This window comes from Theropithecus gelada, chromosome 15, assembly GCF_003255815.1.
Source record: "Theropithecus gelada isolate Dixy chromosome 15, Tgel_1.0, whole genome shotgun sequence".
In the NCBI taxonomy this organism is placed as follows: domain Eukaryota; kingdom Metazoa; phylum Chordata; class Mammalia; order Primates; family Cercopithecidae; genus Theropithecus; species Theropithecus gelada.
This window is the reverse complement of record NC_037683.1, coordinates 28,786,822-28,805,587: the sequence shown is the minus strand read 5'-3', so window position 1 is coordinate 28,805,587 and position 18,766 is coordinate 28,786,822. Positions and strand designations below refer to the sequence as shown.

Genomic DNA, 18,766 nt, shown 5'->3' with positions numbered 1-18,766 from the left:
GGCAACACAGAGAGACTGTAACTTTACAAAAATTTAAAAATAGCCAGGTGTGGTAGCATGTCCCTATAGTCCCAGGTATTCAACAGCAAACAGATATATAAAAACATGTTCAACATCACTAATCATCAAGACACTACAACTTAAAACCACAAGGAAATATCACCTCACATCTGTTAGAAGAGCTATTATCAAAAAAGGAAAAAAAGAAACCCTTGTACACAGTTGGTGGGAATGTAAATGAGTAGAGCCATTATGGAAAACAGTATGGAAGTTTCCAAAAATATTAAAAATAGAACTACCATATGATCCAGCAATCTTTCTACTGGTTATATATCCAGAGGAAATGGAGCCAGTATGTCGAAAAGACATCTGCATTCCCATGTTCATTGCAGAATTATTCACAATAGCCAAGATATGAAACCAACCGAAGTGTCCCTTAGTGGATGAATGGATAAACAAAATGTGGTATACACGTACAATGGAATACTATTCAGCCTTTAAAAAGAAGGAAATCCTGTCATGAGACAACATGGACGAACCTGGAGGACACTGCATTAAGTAAAATAAGCCAGGTGCAGAAAGTCAAATGCCACATGATCCCACTTACATGTACAATCTAAGAAAGCTGAAATCATAGAAGCTGAAAGTACAATGGTGGTTACCAGAGGTTGGGAGTGAAACTGGGGACATTTTGGTCAAAGGATACAAAATTTCAGTTAGCAGAAATAAGTTCGAGAGATCAATCGTTTAACATGGTGACTATACACTTTAGTTTTTAAAATTAGCTGGGCATGGTGGCATACACCCTATAGTCCTAGCTACTCAGGAGGCTGAGATGGGAGGATCGCTTGAGCCCAGAAGATCAAGGCTGCAGTGAGTTATAATTGCACCACTGCAATACAGCCTGGGCAAGAGGACGAGACCCTTTCTCTTTTAAAAAAAAAAAGAAAAAAGAAAAAAATATATTTTCAGTGTTATCACCAGAAAAAATGATAAATAAGTGAGATAATGCATATGTTAATTAGCTTGACTTAGTCATCCCACAATGTATATTACAAAACATGTTGCCTATCATTAATATATACAATTTTTGTCAATTAAAACTTAAAAAAGAAAAATACATTTTGAAAACTAAAATGTCAAATGTCAAATGACCTACAGATTTTTAAGCAATGCCAGGGAAAATCACAGCTGCTTCTATAGAATATGACAAGCTGACTTTAAATTTTAAAATGAAATTCAAATGATCTAGAACAGCCAAAGCAATTTCGATAAGAACAAAACAGAAGTGCCTACTTGACTTGACTTTAAGACATACTATAACCCCCTCGTCATCAAGACAGTGTGATAATTAACACAAGAATGGAAAACTAGATCAAGGGATAAGAATAGAGTATGCAGCAACAGACCCGCTCACATATGGTAAGTTGATTTTCAAATAACAGTGCCAACACAATTCAGTCTGGAGAGGAAAATCTTTTCAACAAATGGTGCCAAACTACCTGGATTGTTTACTCATACCATACACAAAAATAAATTTGAGATTTATCTGAGACCTAAACCATAAAAGCTAAAACTACAAGGCTTCTTAAAGCAAATAAAAGAGAAAATCTTCCTTCTCATCTTTGGAAAAAGCAGATTTCTTAGTTAGATGAGACATACAAAGCTATAACCTAAAAGGAAGAGAAATTAAATGTATCAAAATTAAATTCTTCTATTTATCAAAAGACACCATTAAGAAATGAACAGACAAGCCACAGACAGGAAAATATTCACAATACATACATCTGACAAAGGACTTACATTCACAATATATGAAGAATTCTTACACTCAGTAATAGAGATATAAACCCTATTTGAAAGAATGGGTAGGACTTCCTAGTTTGGAAGCTGTCACTTTTGCCTTTACAAAAAGAAAATTGGCTGGGCATGGTGGCTCACACCTGTAATCCAGTACTTTGGGAGGCCGGGGGTGGGGGGGGGCGGCGCGGATCACAAGGTCAGGAGTTCGAGACCAGTCTGACCAACATGGTGAAACTTTGTCTCTGCTAAAAATATAAAAATTAGCTGGGCATGGTGGCACACACCTGTAATCCCAGCCACTCAGGAGGTCGCTTGAACCCGGCAGGCGGAGGCTGCAGAGAGCTGAGATGATGCCACTGCACCCCAGACTGGGCAACAGAGCGAGACTTAGTCTGGGGAAAAAAAAAAAACAACCTAACAAACTAAAAATCATCAGCTATTCTTGAACAGTAAGGTCATTAGGCAAATCACCACATCAAAATCTGAAGACTGCCGAATCCAGAGTCACAATCGAGGTATCCTTGTCTGCAGCAGAATCTGCTGGAACTATAAATTGATAGGACTACTTGCCGGGCACAATGGCTCACGCCTGTAATCCCAGCACCCGGGAGGCTGAGGTGGGCGGATCACGAGGTCAGGAGATCGAGACCATCCTGGCTAATACAGTGAAACCCTGTCTCTACTAAAAATACAAAAAATTGGCTGGGCATGGTGGCGGGCACCTGAGTCCCAGCTACTAGGGAGGTTGAGGCAGGAGAATGGCATGAACCCAGGAGGCAGAGCTTATAGTGAGCCAAGATCGTGCCACTGCAGTCCAGCCTGGGTGACAGAGGAATACGCCATCTCAAAAAAAAAAAAAAAAAAAAATTTGACAGGACTACTTAAATGGTAACTCTGACAAACTGCTGGAGTAAGAACTAACATACAAGTAAGAAACCCTCAGAGCCTGTATTCCTAAGGGCCCCCATACTTCCGTAGGCTTTACCAGGAATCCTACACCAAGTTCTTAAGGTTAAGATATTAAAAGACCCCTGAAATTCCAGCACTTTAGGAGGTCAAGGCGGGCGGATCACAAGGTCAGGAAATCAATACCATCCTGGTCATGTGGTGAAACCCTGTCTCTACTAAAAAATACAAAAATTAGTCAGGCGTGGCAGTGTGTACCTGTAGTCCCAGCTACTTGGGAGGCTGAGGCAGGAGAATTGCTTGATCCCAGGAGGTGGAGGCTACAGTGAGCCGAGATCGCGCCACTGCACTCCAGCCTGGGTGACAGAGCGAGACTCCGTCCCCCCAAAAAAAACAAAGGCCCTTTCCAGTCTCTAGTAGGAGGAGGGGGAACAGTAACCACTGTGAAAAACAACCAAGAGCAAGCGCTTCCTCCAAAATTATAGTCTTATTCTGATGTTTTCAAAAAACTTTACTTTGTCCAATCTAGGGAAAGGGTATTTCCTAAACTCCAGCCCCTTCTGGCCTACCTGGCCTACCTAAGGCGGAAAAAAACTGAAACACTAGTGAAAGTCACATATCAGAGGCACAGGCACAGGCACAGTCCTGGGAAACGGCTGATACTAACCAAAAGGCTATGAAATGCTTCCCCACTCCCAACGCGTTACCGCCACATCTCAGGGGTCTAGTATAGCAAAGGATTATAGCTCAAAGAGCTACAAGGCTCAGACTCTAACAGAGGGGGCAAGAACAAGGACACTAAAGAAAATCCTAGCCAGAATAACATAAAACTCACACTAAAGGCCTTTTACCTCAGTTCCTATTCTCTGATACAGCACATCTCGCTCTCAACAAAAAATTACAAGGTGTGTTTTAACCTTTTAAGGTAAGAAAAAACACAGACTAAAGAAACAAAACAAGCATCAGGACCAGATTCAAACAGGACACAGATTTTGGAATTATCAGACATGGTTTAAAATAACTATTTTAACCACAGAACCAACCCAACTTGGTCCACCTTTGTGTAATAAGATGGTGAGTTGTTTTTCAGTTGCCATGGACCCCTAGATGGAAGGTCACATAACCTGGACATGTCCAGGTGAACCAAGCTGGCAACCATGGGTGGAACCCAAGAGTCGGGAACAAGGAATGGAGACTGAATTAAGAAGCAAACACCTGAACAGGTGCAGGGGCTCACGCCTGTAATCCCAAGACTTGGGGAGGTTGAGGCAGGAAGACCACTTGAGGCCAGACGTTCAAGACCAGCCTCAGCAACATAGAGAAACCCAGTCTCTACAAAAAAAATCGTTTAAAATTAGCCAGGCATGGTGGCATGTCCGTGTATTCCTAGCTACTGAGGAGGCTGAGGCAGGAGGATCACTTGGACCCAAACGTTCAAGGTTGCAGTGAGCTATGATTCATGCCACTGCACTCCAGCCTGGGCAACAGAGCAAGATCCTGTCTCCAAAAAAAAAAAAACAGACACCACATGGGAGGATCCAGTTAAATCACGCCTCCTGGAATCACCTCGGATCATGCCTCATTACTCAACAACTGTAAAACCAATGCCATCCCCCAGCTAGAGGAGACAGGTTTAAGCATTTCCTTCTGTTTATTTGCCATTCAACAACAATAAACCTCTTCTTTTCTCAGAAAAGTGCCATGGTATTGGCCTCTATGCACATAAGACAGCAAGCCCACTGATTGCTTAGCAATATGATGTCACTGGCTGTAATGGAAAAAGTAGATAACATGCAATCAAGACGGATAATATACCAGAGACGTGAACACTCTATAAAAGAATCAAAAGGAAATTTTCGCTAGAAATAAAAAACACTATAACAGAAATGAAGAATACTTCTGATGGGTTCATCATCAGTAGGCTGGACACAGCTGAGGAAAGAATCAATGAGCTTGAAGATATTTCAACAGAAAGTTTCCAAACTGAAATGCAAAGGAAAATAATTAGAGAATGTCCAAGAAATGTGAGACAATTTCAAATGGGTAACACAGAAGGAAATGAAATATTTTCTGATAAGTTCTAGAAAAAACAGAGAGAGTACAGAGCAGACGAAACATGTAAAAGTAGTAACAGCCAAGAATTTTCCATAATTAATGATAGCCAAACCACAGACTCAGGAAGCTCTGAGAAAACCAACCAGGATAAACACTAAAAAATTCACACCTTGGCATATCATTCAAACTGAAGAAAACAAAAGAGAAAAATCAAAAAGAAACCAGAAGAAAAAAATACCACACTTACGGAGGCACAGGGACAAGAATTACAGAGGTTTCTTTCCCATCAGAAACCATGCAAGCAAAAAGAAAGTGAAGTGAAGTATTTAAAGAGTTTTTTAAAAAAAGAAAAAGAAGAAAAAAAAAGACAACCTAGAATTCTGTATGCAGAGAAAAAGCATCCTTGGAGTAAAGGAGAAGCACAAAACCAAGAGAATTCCTATCAGTGGACATGCCCCACAAGAAAAGTTTTTTAAAAGTTATTTAGGGAGAAGGAAAACATTATAAATCAGAAACTTAGTAAATGTATATGCTACAATGTATAGGGCAACCACTAAACAAATGTTAAAGGAAGTATAATTAATATGTTGAGGGCCTGGTACAGTGGTTCACATCTGAAATCCCAGCACTTTGAGAGCCCAAGGCCGGTGGATCACTTGAGGTCAGAAGTTCAAGACCAGCCTGGCTAACATGGTGAAACTCTGTCTCTACTAAATACAAAATTAGCCAGGTATGGTGCTGCACACCTGTAGTCCCAGATAGTCAGGTACCTGAGGCAGGAGAGTAGTTTGAACCTGGGAGACAGAAGTTGCAGTGAGCCAAGATCACACCACTGCACTCCAGCCTGGGTAACAGAGCGAGACTCCCTCATAAAAAAAAAAAAAAAAACACTTTAAAAGAATAGACAAAAGACTTAACAGACATTCACAAAAGAAGGTAAGTGAAAGCCTACTAAGCACATGAAAAACTCACCACCACTAATCACTGGATCAACAATTTCATGCAAATTAAAACTAAAAATGAGGTAATACTAGTCCACAAGAATACCTAAAATTAAAAACTGACAACACCCAGCGTGTTGTCAGTTTGGCTGACACATGAGGCAACTGAACTCTAATACAAAACTGATCAGAGTGTAAGGTGGTACAGCACTTTGGAAAACAGTTGAACAATTTCTTATGAACTTAAACATATACATATCCTATCACCCAGCAATTCTACTCCTAGTCATGGATTGAATGAAAAATACATATACCCAAAGACTTACACATAAATGTTCGCGGTAGCTTTATTCGTAATAGCCCCAAACTGAAAAGTGCCCAAATGTCCATCAACATGAGAATGAATTTTTAAATATCGTTATGTATTTGATAGAGTCAGGAGATAGTAAAATGACTAGGTAAAGAGGGAAGGGTCCCTGGAGAACCTTCAACCTGCCCAGGTCATTATGCACAAGGGGCTTGCCTAAACATGCCCACAGTGAAAAATTCCATCACTTAACATGTGCAGTAAGCGAAATAAATCAACGTGGAGTGGCTCAGACTAAGGGCCCGCATGCACACTAGGGGAAGGGGGTGGAGCCACCAGGAATTTGCACCTTAGGCTGGGGAGGAGCCTGGCCTCTTCAACTCCAGTGTAGTGGCCTGGTATTCAATCTGAGGTGGGAGCCAGCTGGCGGGACCCCTCTCTTTGCTGAGAGCTCCCCTTTCGCTTAATAAATTCCACTCTCGTCACCCTTCAATGTGTCCACATGCCTAATTTTTCCTGGTTGTGACACAAGAACCTGGATTTAGCTGAACTAAGAAGCAAAAACCCCTGCATTATATTCACACAGTGGAATACTCACAGAAAAAAAAAAAAAAAAAAAAAAGAACTACTGATATATGCAAGTACAAGGATGACTCTCAAAACCATTTTGCTGAGTAAAAGAAGTCAGACATTAAAGAGCTTTTATGCTCTATGACTCCATTTATATGAAGTTCAAAAACAGGTAAAACTGGCCAAGCACGGTGGCTCATGCCTATAATCCCAGCACTTTGGGTGGCCAAGGCAAGCAGATGGCTTGAGCCCAGGACACCAGCCTGGGCAACATGGTGAAACCCTGTCTCTACAAAAAACACAAAAATTAGCCCGGAGTGGCGGAGTGCACCTGTAGTCCCAGCTACTCAGGAGGCTGAGGCAGGAGGATCGTCTGAGCCCAGGAAGTTGAGACTGCAGTAAGCCTTGATCACTCCACTGCACTCCAGCCTGAGCTACACAGTGAGACCCTGTCTCAAACAAACGAAACAGGTAAAACTAATCTCTGGTGATAAAAATCAGAACAGCTGCCTTAACTGGGTCTGGAAAGAGGCAACAGGGAACTTTCTAGAGTGGGTGTTCCATTATCTTGAATGAGGTATACAGGAAACAGTAGTGGATACAAGTGTCAAATTTTACTGAATTGTACCCTTAAGACATGTGCATTTCATTCTATGTAAATTACAGCTCAGTTTAAAAGGAAAAAGATTGCAGCAAATGCCTTCTACATTTCCTATAGCTCAAGTACAGCAGCAGGCAAACGTTTTCTGTAAAGGGCCAGAGAGTAAGTATTTTAGGTTTTGCAGTCTCCACTACAACCACGACTGCCTTTGTAGTGTGAAAAGTAGCCAGACAATATGAATGAGCACAGCTGTGTTTGAATAAAACTACAAAAACAGGTGGCAAGCTGAATGTGGCCCATAGCCGTAGTTTGCCAACCCCTGGTCAAGCAAACAGAAAACTAATCCTCAAAAATTAATTTAAATATGCTATATTGTTCTCTTCTATATAGTGACAGAGATGATAATCACTAGAAGCCAATTATGGTCCTTCCCATATATGTGAGTTTTTCATACTCATCTACTCACTTAAAATAGGAAAACCCAGAAAAAGTCTAAAACATATTTGGTATGTAAGACCATCATTTTCTTAAAATCATACTCTAATAGCTATGACAGTATTTCGAAAAAATAACCAGGATTATGAGGAATATTTGAGTTTAAAATAAGCCAGCTAGTTAATAATAAAAGTATAAGCTAGACACACAAAATGCCATGTTATCCACAGGCTGACACTTTGATTTATATGGTATAATAAAGTTCTTAAAACATGTACAGTTATCACTCATTATCATCTAGTTGGTTCTTCATTTAAAAGAATTCAGGCTGGGCACAGTGGCTCACGCCTGTAATCACAGAACTTTGGAAGGCCGAGGCAGGTGGATCACGAGGTCAGGAGATAAGAGACCATCCTGGCTAACACTCTCTACTAAAAAATACAAAAAATTAGCTGGGCGTGGTGGCTGGCACCTGTAGTCCCACCCTACTCGGGAGGCTGAGGAGGGAGAATGGTGTAAACCCGGGAGGTGGAGCTTGCAGTGGGCTGAGATCGCGCCACTGCACTCCAGCCTGGGCAACAGAGCGAGACTCCGTCTCAAAAAAAAAAAAAAAATAGGAATTCAAAATTAAAGACAGCAATTATGCTTGGGTGTGGTGGCTCACACCTGTAATCCCAGCACTTTAGGAGGCTGAGGGAGGAGAATCACTGGAGGCCAGGAATTCAAGGCCAGCCTGGACAACATAGTGAGGCCTTTGTCTCTACAAAAAAATTTCAAAATTAACAGGGTGTGGTGGCACATGCCTGTGGTCCTAGCTATTCAGGAGGCTGAGGTAGGAGGATCACTTGAGCCTTGGAGGATCACTTGAGCCTTGGAGGTGGAGAATGCAGTGAGCCATGATTGTGCCACTGTACTCCAGTCTGGGCAACGACAGAGGTAGAGCCTGTCTTCAAAGAAAGAAAAAAAAATAGCAAATACATCTCAGTTTCCCAATAAGCATTTCAAAATACAAAAATTACATGAAGAAGGCCGGGCACAGTAGCTCACGCCAGTAATCCCAGCACTTTGGGAGGCCAAGGTGAGCAGATCACGAGGTCAGGAGTTTGAGATCAGCCTGGCCAATATGGTGAAACCCTGTCTCTACCAAAAATACAAAAAAAAATAGCCAAGCATGGTGGCATGCACCTGTAGTCCCTGCTACTCAGGACGCTAAGGCAGGAGAATCGCTTGAACCCAGGAGGTGGAGGTTGCAGTGAGCCAAGATTGCGCCACTGCACTCCAGCCTGGGCAACAGAGGGAGACACCTCCATCTCAAAAAAAACCAAAAACAAAACAAAACAAAAATTACATGAAGAAATAAAACAAATTTTTCATGAAAGTAGTATCAGAAACCAATTTTCTTAATTTTGGCAAGGCTCAAAAAATTGTAACACCACAAAGAATATCCAAGGTATACACCTAGGTATAACATAAGACAGTCCTAAGCCGCCTGAAAAGTGTTACCTGTCTTCAAGAAAATTCCAATTTAAAAAATGAAATGATTTCTTTCTCACCACAGTATATGACTAATAGAGGGGGAAAAAAAAAAAAAAACACTAGCAAAATGAGAAAGCTTGAGTTCCTGTATAAGTATGCTACCTAACTAGCCATGTGACAATTTGGCATTCATTCACTCATCAAATATTTCTGAGAGCTTATTATGTGACAGACACTGGAAACACAGTAGTGAAGAAAATAGCAAAAATCCCTGCCCTCTTAACATATTCTGGTGAATCACTTAATCTCTAAAAACAACTCAGTTTTCTTTCTCTAAAACAATGGATTTTATGTTATACTACAGAGCATTTTCAATTCTTTTTTTAAAAGTTCATATTACTCTTCTGAATCCAGGAAAGCAACTTACGGAAGATAACCTGAAATCCACTCTTGCCACTGGCTGAAACCATTTGTTGTGTCATCATATTCAGATGGCATACAAGGGAAATTAAGTAACTGCTAGATTATCTTTCACACAATCTAGATGAATTATGAGCCTTATTGGCCTCTTAGTATTTACTTGGTAATTAAGCTTCCTTGGATGGAATCCAAAAAGAACAATCTTAGAGAAATTTCTCCAGATAATGCATAATTTTACATTCCCAGTATCTAAGTCTATAAAAATAAAGATTGCTACTGAATCAACTAGTAAGCTTATCTTCTCTTCAGAGTAGGATCTGATCTTTGTTTACCAAGTGCTTGCTAAAAGCAGGTAGTCAGAAAGCCAAATCTTGTATTCAAATATGGTTCCTGCATCTAACATTTAAATTTTCTTTAACTTATCAAGACATATTTTTAGGACAGGCGCAGTGGCTCATGCCTGCAATCCCAGCACTCTGAGAGACCAAGAGTTTGAGACCAGTCTGGGCAACACAGCAAAATCCCAGCTGGGCATGGTGGTGCACACTTGTAGATTTACTACTACTTTGGAGGCTGAGGCAAGAGGATGGCTTGAGTTCAGGAGTTCGAGGCTGCAATGAACTATGATCATGCCACCACTGCACTCCAGCCTAGGTGACAGAGTTAAAAACAAACAACAAAAAAACCATGAATGAACACCACTGTCAGATCCTACAAATGCAAATAAAGCAGGAGCCTGAAATTTGCTAGCAAGAAGAGGTGATGAACACAGATGGACCCAAAGTGGTGGAACAAATTTACATAAGTTAATCTATAATGTGTAAGATACATAAAAACAAAGATGAATTATTTCTTTCTACAATAATCTGAACTGTAAGTGGCTTCTACAACTAGATTCTCAACTCAGCTATATCAAATATTAAAATACTAAGGGAACATTTAGAACATCCAGATATTTTAAGTCTTATACAGATGGGCACTGTTTACTTAATTTATATTTTAAAATCCAATAAATGGGCCGGGCGCAGTGGCTCATGCCTGTAATCCTAGCACTTTGAGAGGCCAAGGAGGGCAGATCACCTGAGGTCAAGAGTTGGAGACCAGCCTGGGCAACGTGTCGAAACCCCATTGCTACTAAAAATACAAAAAATTAGCCAGGCATGGTGGCGTGTGCCTGTAATCCCAGCTACTCAGGAGGCTAAAGCAAAAGAATCACTTGAACCCCTTCAAAGGTGGAGGCTGCAGTGAGCACAGATTGGACCACTGCACCCCAGCCTGGGCAACAGTGAGACTCCGCCTCAAAACAAACAAACAAACAAACCCCAATAAATGAAAAGACTTCGGTAAAACTGAAATGATTTAAAACCTAGAAGAATCATTATTATAAAACACTAATTATCCAGCTCTCTGGATGTTTGCCTTTTAGACACAACTCTCATTGCTGAAAGCTAGGTATAATGAAAAAAGTCAGGCTTTGGTACCTGGAAGACAAGAGTTTGAACACTAGTGTACTACATCTTGGACACGAACTTTCTAAAGCTATTTTTTCACCTCTAAAATGGGAATACTGATTACTCACCTTGAAGGATTGCTATGATTAGTAAAAATACATGTAAAACACCTGACACATAGTAGGCACTAAAGAAAGACGTGTCGGCCGGGCGCGGTGGCTCAAGCCTGTAATCCCAGCACTTTGGGAGGCCGAGGCGGGTGGATCACGAGGTCAGGAGATCGAGACCATCCTGGCTAACATGGTGAAACCCCGTCTCTACTAAAAATACAAAAAAAAAAACTAGCCGGGCGTGGTGGCGGGCGCCTGTAGTCCCAGCTACTCGGAGGCTGAGGCGGGAGAATGGCGTGAACCCGGGAGGCGGAGCTTGCAGTGAGCCGAGATCGCGCCACTGCACTCCAGCCTGGGCGACACGGCGAGACTCCGTCTCAAAAAAAAAAAAAAAAAAAGAAAGACGTGTCACCTGCTTAGATTATTCTCATTGATACATCCATGAAAGAGGATATAAGAAAGGACATGGTAAAAAGATAAATCAGAGTCTAGGCTACACTTTTTCTTTTTTTCTTTTTTTTTTTTTTTTTGAGACAGGGTCTCACTCCCAGTGCCCAGGCTGGAGTCCAGTGACACAATCACACTCACTGCAGCCTTGACTTCCCGGGCTCAGGTGATTCTCCCAGCTCAGCCTCCCAAGTAGCTGGGACTACAGGCACGCGCTACCATGACCAGCTAATTTTTTTATTTTTTATTTTTTTAATAGAGATAGGGTTTCACGGTGTTGCCCAGGCTGGTCTCAAACTCCTGGGCTCAAACAATCCGCCCACCTCAGCCTCCCAAACTGCTGGGATTACAGGTGTGAGCCACCGCACCCAGCCTAAGCCTAGGCTACATTTAACTGCTATACATAATACTATAGTTCCTCCTTATAAATACGTAAAATCCAAAATTACCTCAGGTCTACTTATTTTGAAGCTAAGTAAAAATGAAAGACTATTACACAATAAAGCAGATAATTTTATGAACAGGTGAGATTGAAAATATGCCAAAAGATATAAAAATGCGTATGAAAGGATAGTAAAAGATTCCTACCTTTAAACCGACTGTTATAAGATCTGTAACAACACTGTATGGAAAAAGTAAAAAGAGAAAATGGAAAACAAAGTTAGAGAACAAGTTTTTAAAAGACAGAGATAGTAAGAATAAGGGGGAAAAAGCATTATAATAACAAATAATAAAAATAAGAATGTGATGAGTTGTGAAATATTAATACAAAGAAAAATGATGAGACAGTCTAGCAACAGCAGAGTGTAAAAGCAAATCCTTACTACCAATGCAAGAAACAAATCCTAAGTTATCTTTTAGTATTTAGGAAAGTATAGTCGTACTTCAATAAAAATGAGTGTTTATCCATTTACCCTCATTTAACGAAGCCAAACCAAAACTTAAAATCACCGGAGTTTGTTAAGTCACTGGCATGAATAATCGTGTCTGAGGTTTTAAATGAAACAAAACCAGTGCTTGGATTTTACAGAAATAGAAGGCATCTTGCAAATCTGCATTTACCACCCAAAATTGCTCACCAAAATATAGTTAAGACAGTCTCTCAGAACTAAAATAAATACAAACATCACATTTCAGACATCAAAATTTTCAAAGATTTGCTTTTTAAAAATATTCTATCACGTCAAAACTATGTTTAAGTATAAATTATCTCTCAGGAGGAAATGAACACATACACACACACAAGAGACAGTTGGGATTTGAGGAGGAACTAGAAAGATATGTTGACTGGTGGCTTGTGGTTTGTTTTTTAACTATCCAAAAAAGGAAGAAGGATCTTTTTCAGGCTGTTGGAAAATGTAGAAATTTAATTAGTCTCCTGAAGGCAAAAATGCACTGTATTCTTAAACCACATCCCTTAAGACCAGGGTGTGAAAATCCCCTTTAAAGTCCTGCCATACAAAAACTCTTCTTTTCTAAGCCCCAAGAAACTGTCTTCGATTGATGTTTTTTTCCTATCTCCTAGAAGAAAGCTACAAATACATTCTACATATTGTTAATAACCTATGTCATCATTACCTCATAAAAGTTAACAAATGACTCTAGATGATGTAAACTGTTTTAAAAACACCACGTAGATTTTTTATTTTTCCTTGTAAACTTCTGAAACTTGAAATTCATTTGTCTAAAATTTAAATGTGAAAAGTAACTGGACCCTTGCTGCATAAAAAATAAGATTGTTTAACACTACGATTATTGGTTCTGATGCAAAGGGCAACTTATGCTCCGACCTGAACTTCCAAATGAACTTACCTTCCAGTCAGTATCTGTATAACTGCCTTGCATATTGAAACCAATAAACCCAATACTACCTCTAAAACCACAAATAGGGTGAAGGGAGAGTTAACTTCTTAAACACTATCAAAAAGTTAAGTTTGCACTTCACAGTTATCCTAGAGTTTAACAGCAAAGACGCAAAATTCAAGAGTCCTCTTTATTAAAACTATAAATTTTACGACACAAAAGAATAGCCTGCATCCATATTTAAGTCAAACTCTCCAGACAATTAACTACACATAATGAAATGCTAATTTCACAGCCTGCCTGAACCAAAATATTAGTACGACACAAATCTTTACGACCACAAAATTTTTCAACATATAAAATCTAACTGAATAAGGCAATGTGAAATAAGTTTTCAACAATATTCTCGAAGAAACTTCAAACAATAAAAACAGCTTCAATTCCCCCCAAAATATACACACCTACTGTGTACCCAAAAGTTATAATTTTAAGAAAATTTTTAAAGCTTCAATTAAATAAAAATAAAGAACATCCCAATCATGAATAAAATCTAAAATTTCACTTCGATATCTGGAGCAGTGTGCAATCTGCATTCAAATGAATCAATCCGAAATGTCATATACACTTAATATTGTGAAAGTAAAATAAATGAAATCTAATGAGGTCAAAACCTGTTGGAAGATTTCATCTTCTTCAAATAGCATAACAATTATCAACTATATGGCAACATGTGAACGACTTTTACTGTTCTAGCAAGTTGCATATATTCCACAACCTTACAGAAATCTTGTCATCGAAAGTAGGTAACAAGCCAAACAAAACCTCAAATACATAAAGGGAATAAACCGAGTTGGAGATTTTTTTTTAATCTGTAGGTACAGACACTACAACCTTCAATTAATTCACCAAGATTCTAACATAGTTGTTACTTTAATTACCAAAATATGTCAAGTCCCACCCCATATCCCTGAGTCCCCAGAGCACCGTTCATATACATAGACTCTAAATCTTTTTATTTTGGTCACGGACCCCCATTAAATTTTTGAGCATTTGAAAGGCCCCCGAAAATCGCTCGTACATCATATTTTACATACACGGGCAGAGAATTCATTAAGTTTCTTGGGGAGAGAGAATGGTGAGGGGGAAGCGTCCACGGTCACTAAGTCCAGATCCCTGATGTCGAGAAAACGTTAACGTATCTCACAGCACAAGTCAGGAGACCTCGGCCAAGTCCCGCGGCGGCCCGGGGACCCCGCGTGGGACCGCGGCTTGGGACCAGGTCGCCGCCCAGACGGGTACCGACGCCTGCACCCGCCGTCGGCCGCTCGCCCCACCTCGCCGGTAAACAGCAACTCCCCCGGCAGGAGGACGCCCGCCCCGCGCGCCGCCTCCGCCTCCCCCAGCGCCGCGCACCATTTTCTGAGAGGAAGTGTCGGGAGGCCGAGCTGGGCTCCCCGGACTCGAGGCGCGGAAGGCGGACCCCGGCACCGCGGCCGGACCGGGCTTTCCTCCGCTCCCGGGTGTGTCGAGTAAGGCTGGGAAGGAGCGGACGTGTCCGGGGCACCGCGTGGGGAAAAGAGAGGCTGCGGCGGACCGCGCCTCGGCGATTCCGGGATCCCCACAGAGACGCCCGGAAGCCCCACCGTCGGGCTTGGCCGGGGCCGCTCCTCCGGCCGCCGGCGCCGCGCACGGCTTCCCAGCCCTTGCGCGTCCCGCCGAGAGCCGGGTGGAAGCGGCGCCAGAGCAACCCGGTGCGGCCGCCGCGCCGCCTAGCACTTACCCATCCATGGCCCAGACGGAGGCGCGCACAGAGCAGGGACTGACGGGCTAACCGCAAGCGGAGGAAGCAGGCGGCGGCAGCAGGGCGGTTCCGGGGACAAGCTAGCGTCGCCTCTGCGGAGCCCCGGCCGGTCCGAGGTGGAAGGAGAGTGGGAAACAGGGGCGGGGACCGGGCACGCTCCCGCCACCGCCGCGCCCCCGCCTTCCCCACCCCGCGAGCGCGTCCCCGTCTGGCCCGCCCCCGCCCCCTCAGCGTCCCCGCCCTCCCTCGGGGCCCGCCCCTGCGCTCGCGCCCACCCTCGCCCGGCTCGCAGCCGGCCTCCGGCTCGGCTCTGGGGCGCCCTCTTCCAGCGGTCGCTGTAAGACCCCGCCTCTCGGCCCCTCATCCCGGCGCGCGCGCGCGCCCCCAGCCTCCCTCCTGCGTTCGCGGGAGCGCGCGCCTTGTGCTTCCCGCTCCGGCGCGCGCCCCGCCCGCCCTCTCGCGGCCCCGCGGGCCTTCCGGCTTCGCAGACCCGGGCTGCCGGGTTTGAATGCCTCCCTCTGCCGGCGGGAAAAGCCTTGGGGACCCGACTCCCAAGAGTAGGCAGGAATGTCCCGCGAGGACCCCAGAAACGAGGTGGAATTGCCCCGCGTGCGCAAGGCTGTAGATGGCACGTCCAGGGGCCAGCCTCTGGCCGCTTCGCGCTGGAGTCGACCGCTGGGACCGGCAGCAGCCCCATAGGTGTGGCTGGGGCGATGAATGAGGTGAAAGAGGCCGCCCGGACTGGAATTTGTATACACTCTAAGTATCTGAGTGCATTTCGACCTGACCGTCTAGTATTGAATGTACATGAAAAATTCATTGTACAAACATGGAATGGCTATATTTCCAGCATTTTTAAAAAGTTTACTCATTATTCGCTTTTTTCAGATGAAAATATGGATATAAAGAGAGTGATTTGCTCACAGTTTCACAACCAGGAAACGTTTGCATCAGAGAGCCCTCTCCTCTGGTCTGAGCAAAAAGTATATATATAATACAACGAATGACAACACGCTTGCTTTTTTCCCTTTTTAGTGTGAAATAGAATACTTTTTCAACTCAAAGATCACCAAAACGTAACCCACTAAACTGTTAAGCAAAAGTCTTAACCTCCTGAGTAAAAAAGAGCGGGGCTCCTCCCCGTGGCTTCGTCATTTGAAAAGCAACTAACAAGAACCTCAAACATCTATCCTTGCTAATTTCCTGCTTTCAGATCAGTAGGTGCTACTAAAAAGATCTAAACTGTGGACTCATTCATCATTCAGTCAGTATTAACCTACTATGTGCCGGGCACTGCATGGATACAAAAGAAAATCAGGTTCCAGCCGTCACTGTTGAATGGATTCCTCAGTCAGTTTATGTATATTTTTGGCATAAAACTTTTCAAATAGGTAGAGTGATTCGGTGAGGTCATTCTTAAAGTACTGTATCTAACCTCAGTCCCTCTTCCAAAATGTCAAATATATTTTGTTTTGTATATTAAATCTAAATATTAAGTTGCATTTGTAAACATTGCCAGATGGAAATATAGAATCAACAAGATAAGTAGCTGATGCAGTCTTTCTATCGCTGTATTTGGGATATATTCTGTTGATGAAATTTCCTTAACTTTTTTTTTAGCTACACAAGTAATATCAGCATAAATGCTCATTTTGGAAAATTCAAATGATATAAAATATTGAAAAGTTATTAATTATATTTTTCTTCCCGAACCACCCCCGCCCATGTCTACCACTGTAAAAATTTTGCGTGCATCCTTCGAGACCTTTACCTTTTTTTTTTTTTTTTTTTTTTTGAGACGGAGTCTTGCTCTGTCTCCCAGGCTGGAGTACAGTGGCACAGTCTGGGCTCACTGCAACCTCCACCTCCCGGGTTCAAGTGATTCTCCTGCCTCAGCCTCCTGAGTAGCTGGGATTACAGGCGCCCGCCACCACGCCCGGCTAGTTTTTGTGTTTTTAGTAGAGACGGGATTTCACCATGTTGGTCAGGCTGGTCTCGAACTCCTGACCTCGTGATCCACCCACCTCGGCCTCCCAAAGTGCTGGAATTACAGGCGTGAGCCACCGCGCCGGGCAACCTTTACCATTTTTCTTTTTTTTTCTTTTTCTTTTTTTTTTTTTTGTTTTTTTTTTTTTTGAGACAGAGTCTCGCTTAGTCGCCCAGGCTGGAGTGCAGTGGCGCGATCTCGGCTCACTGCAAGCTCCGCCTCCCAGGTTCACGCCATTCTCCTGCCTCAGCCTCCCGAGTAGCTGGGACTACAGGCGCCCGCCGCCTCGCCCGGCTAATTTTTTGCATTTTTAGTAGAGACGGGGTTTCACCGTGTTAGCCAGGATGGTCTCGATCTCCTGACCTCGTGATCCGCTTCTTTTTCTTTTTCTTTTCTTTCTTTTTTTTTTTTTTTTTTCACCTAAAAATCCTGGATTATGGCCGGGCGTGGTGGCTCATGCCTGTAATCCCAGCACTTTGGGAGGCCAAGGCAGGCAGATCATTTAAGGTCAGGAGTTCAAAGCCAGCCTGGCTAACATGGTGAAACCCCCGTCTCTACTAAAAATAGGAAAATTAGTCCGGCTTGGTGGCACACGCCTGTAATCCCAGCTACTCGGGCGACCGAGACACAGGAATCTCTTGAACCCGGTAAGTGGAGGTTGCAGTGAGCCGAGATCGTGCCACTGCACTCCATCCTGTGTGACAAAGGGAGACTCCAGGCTGGAGTGCAGTGGCGCAATCTCGGCTCACTGCAACCTCCACCTCCCAGGCTCAAGCGATTCCCCTGCCTCAACCTCTGGAGTAGCTAGGATTACAGGCGCCTGCCACCCTGCCTGGCTAATTTTTGTATTTTTAGTAGAGACGGAGTTTCACCATGTTGGCCAGACTGGTCTTGAATTCCTGACCTCAAGTGATCCACCCACCTCGGCCTCCCAAAGTTCTGGGATTACAGGCGTGAACCACTATGCCTAGCCTCATAATTTCATTTCATAATTTAACCTTTTCCAAAACAGTGGAAATTACATTGTTTCCAAGTATTCAAAATAACACTATTGCAGAAAATATCATGAATGTATGAATATCTTTGCACACCTATTATTACAGCTGAGGAATAGATCCCTAGAAGTAGAATTGAGAAACAAAGGATATAAGCGTTTTTATCCTTTATATAATTCCACAATCCTTTATATAAAGCCTTTATAGCCACTATGATTCAAATTTGATAATTTTTTTGAAAATGATTCCCAAAAGGCTGCACCAATTTACAGTTTATTTAAAAAAAAAACAAATTTTGGCTGGGCATGGTGTCTCACACCTGTAATCCCAGCACTTTGGGAGGTCAAAGTGGCAGCATTGCTTGAGCTCAGGAGTGTGAGAACAGCCTGGGCAACATGGTGAAACCCTGTCTCTATATTTTTATAAAAATAAAAATAAATTATTAAAATTATGTATCTCTTACCCTATGCTTTAAGCTAACAGATTTTAATATTAAAAATAGCAGAACATCACCCCTATCTTTGCTATTCCAAATTTCAATATTAAAAAATAACACAGGAAGACCCCATCTCTCAATAAATAAAGGTAAATATGAAGTGTGTCTGAAATTTATTATTCATACTAACAATAATTCTGAGAAGTCTGCAATGTAAAGACA

At 42.5% G+C, this 18,766-nt stretch overlaps 1 protein-coding gene across 6 annotated transcripts in view; it reads right to left on the bottom strand.

Annotated features, from left to right (window-relative positions):
- PTBP3 (polypyrimidine tract binding protein 3) overlaps positions 1 to 15,302 on the bottom strand; it is a 117,149-nt gene extending 101,847 nt beyond the window's left edge. For 2 of the 6 annotated variants that reach the window (XM_025359272.1, XM_025359273.1), the window contains exons 1-2: positions 15,106 to 15,301; positions 12,111 to 12,144 (exon numbers count right to left, since the gene is read on the bottom strand). In XM_025359272.1, the coding sequence (XP_025215057.1) occupies positions 12,111 to 12,144; positions 15,106 to 15,113 (42 nt within the window). In that variant the 5' untranslated portion in view covers positions 15,114 to 15,301. Of the gene's footprint in view, positions 1 to 12,110; positions 12,145 to 14,419; positions 14,666 to 15,105 lie in introns of those variants that run through there. The other 4 variants (XM_025359276.1, XM_025359278.1, XM_025359274.1 and 1 more) reach the window with 4 other exon arrangements.
- Positions 15,303 to 18,766: the final 3,464 nt, after the last annotated feature.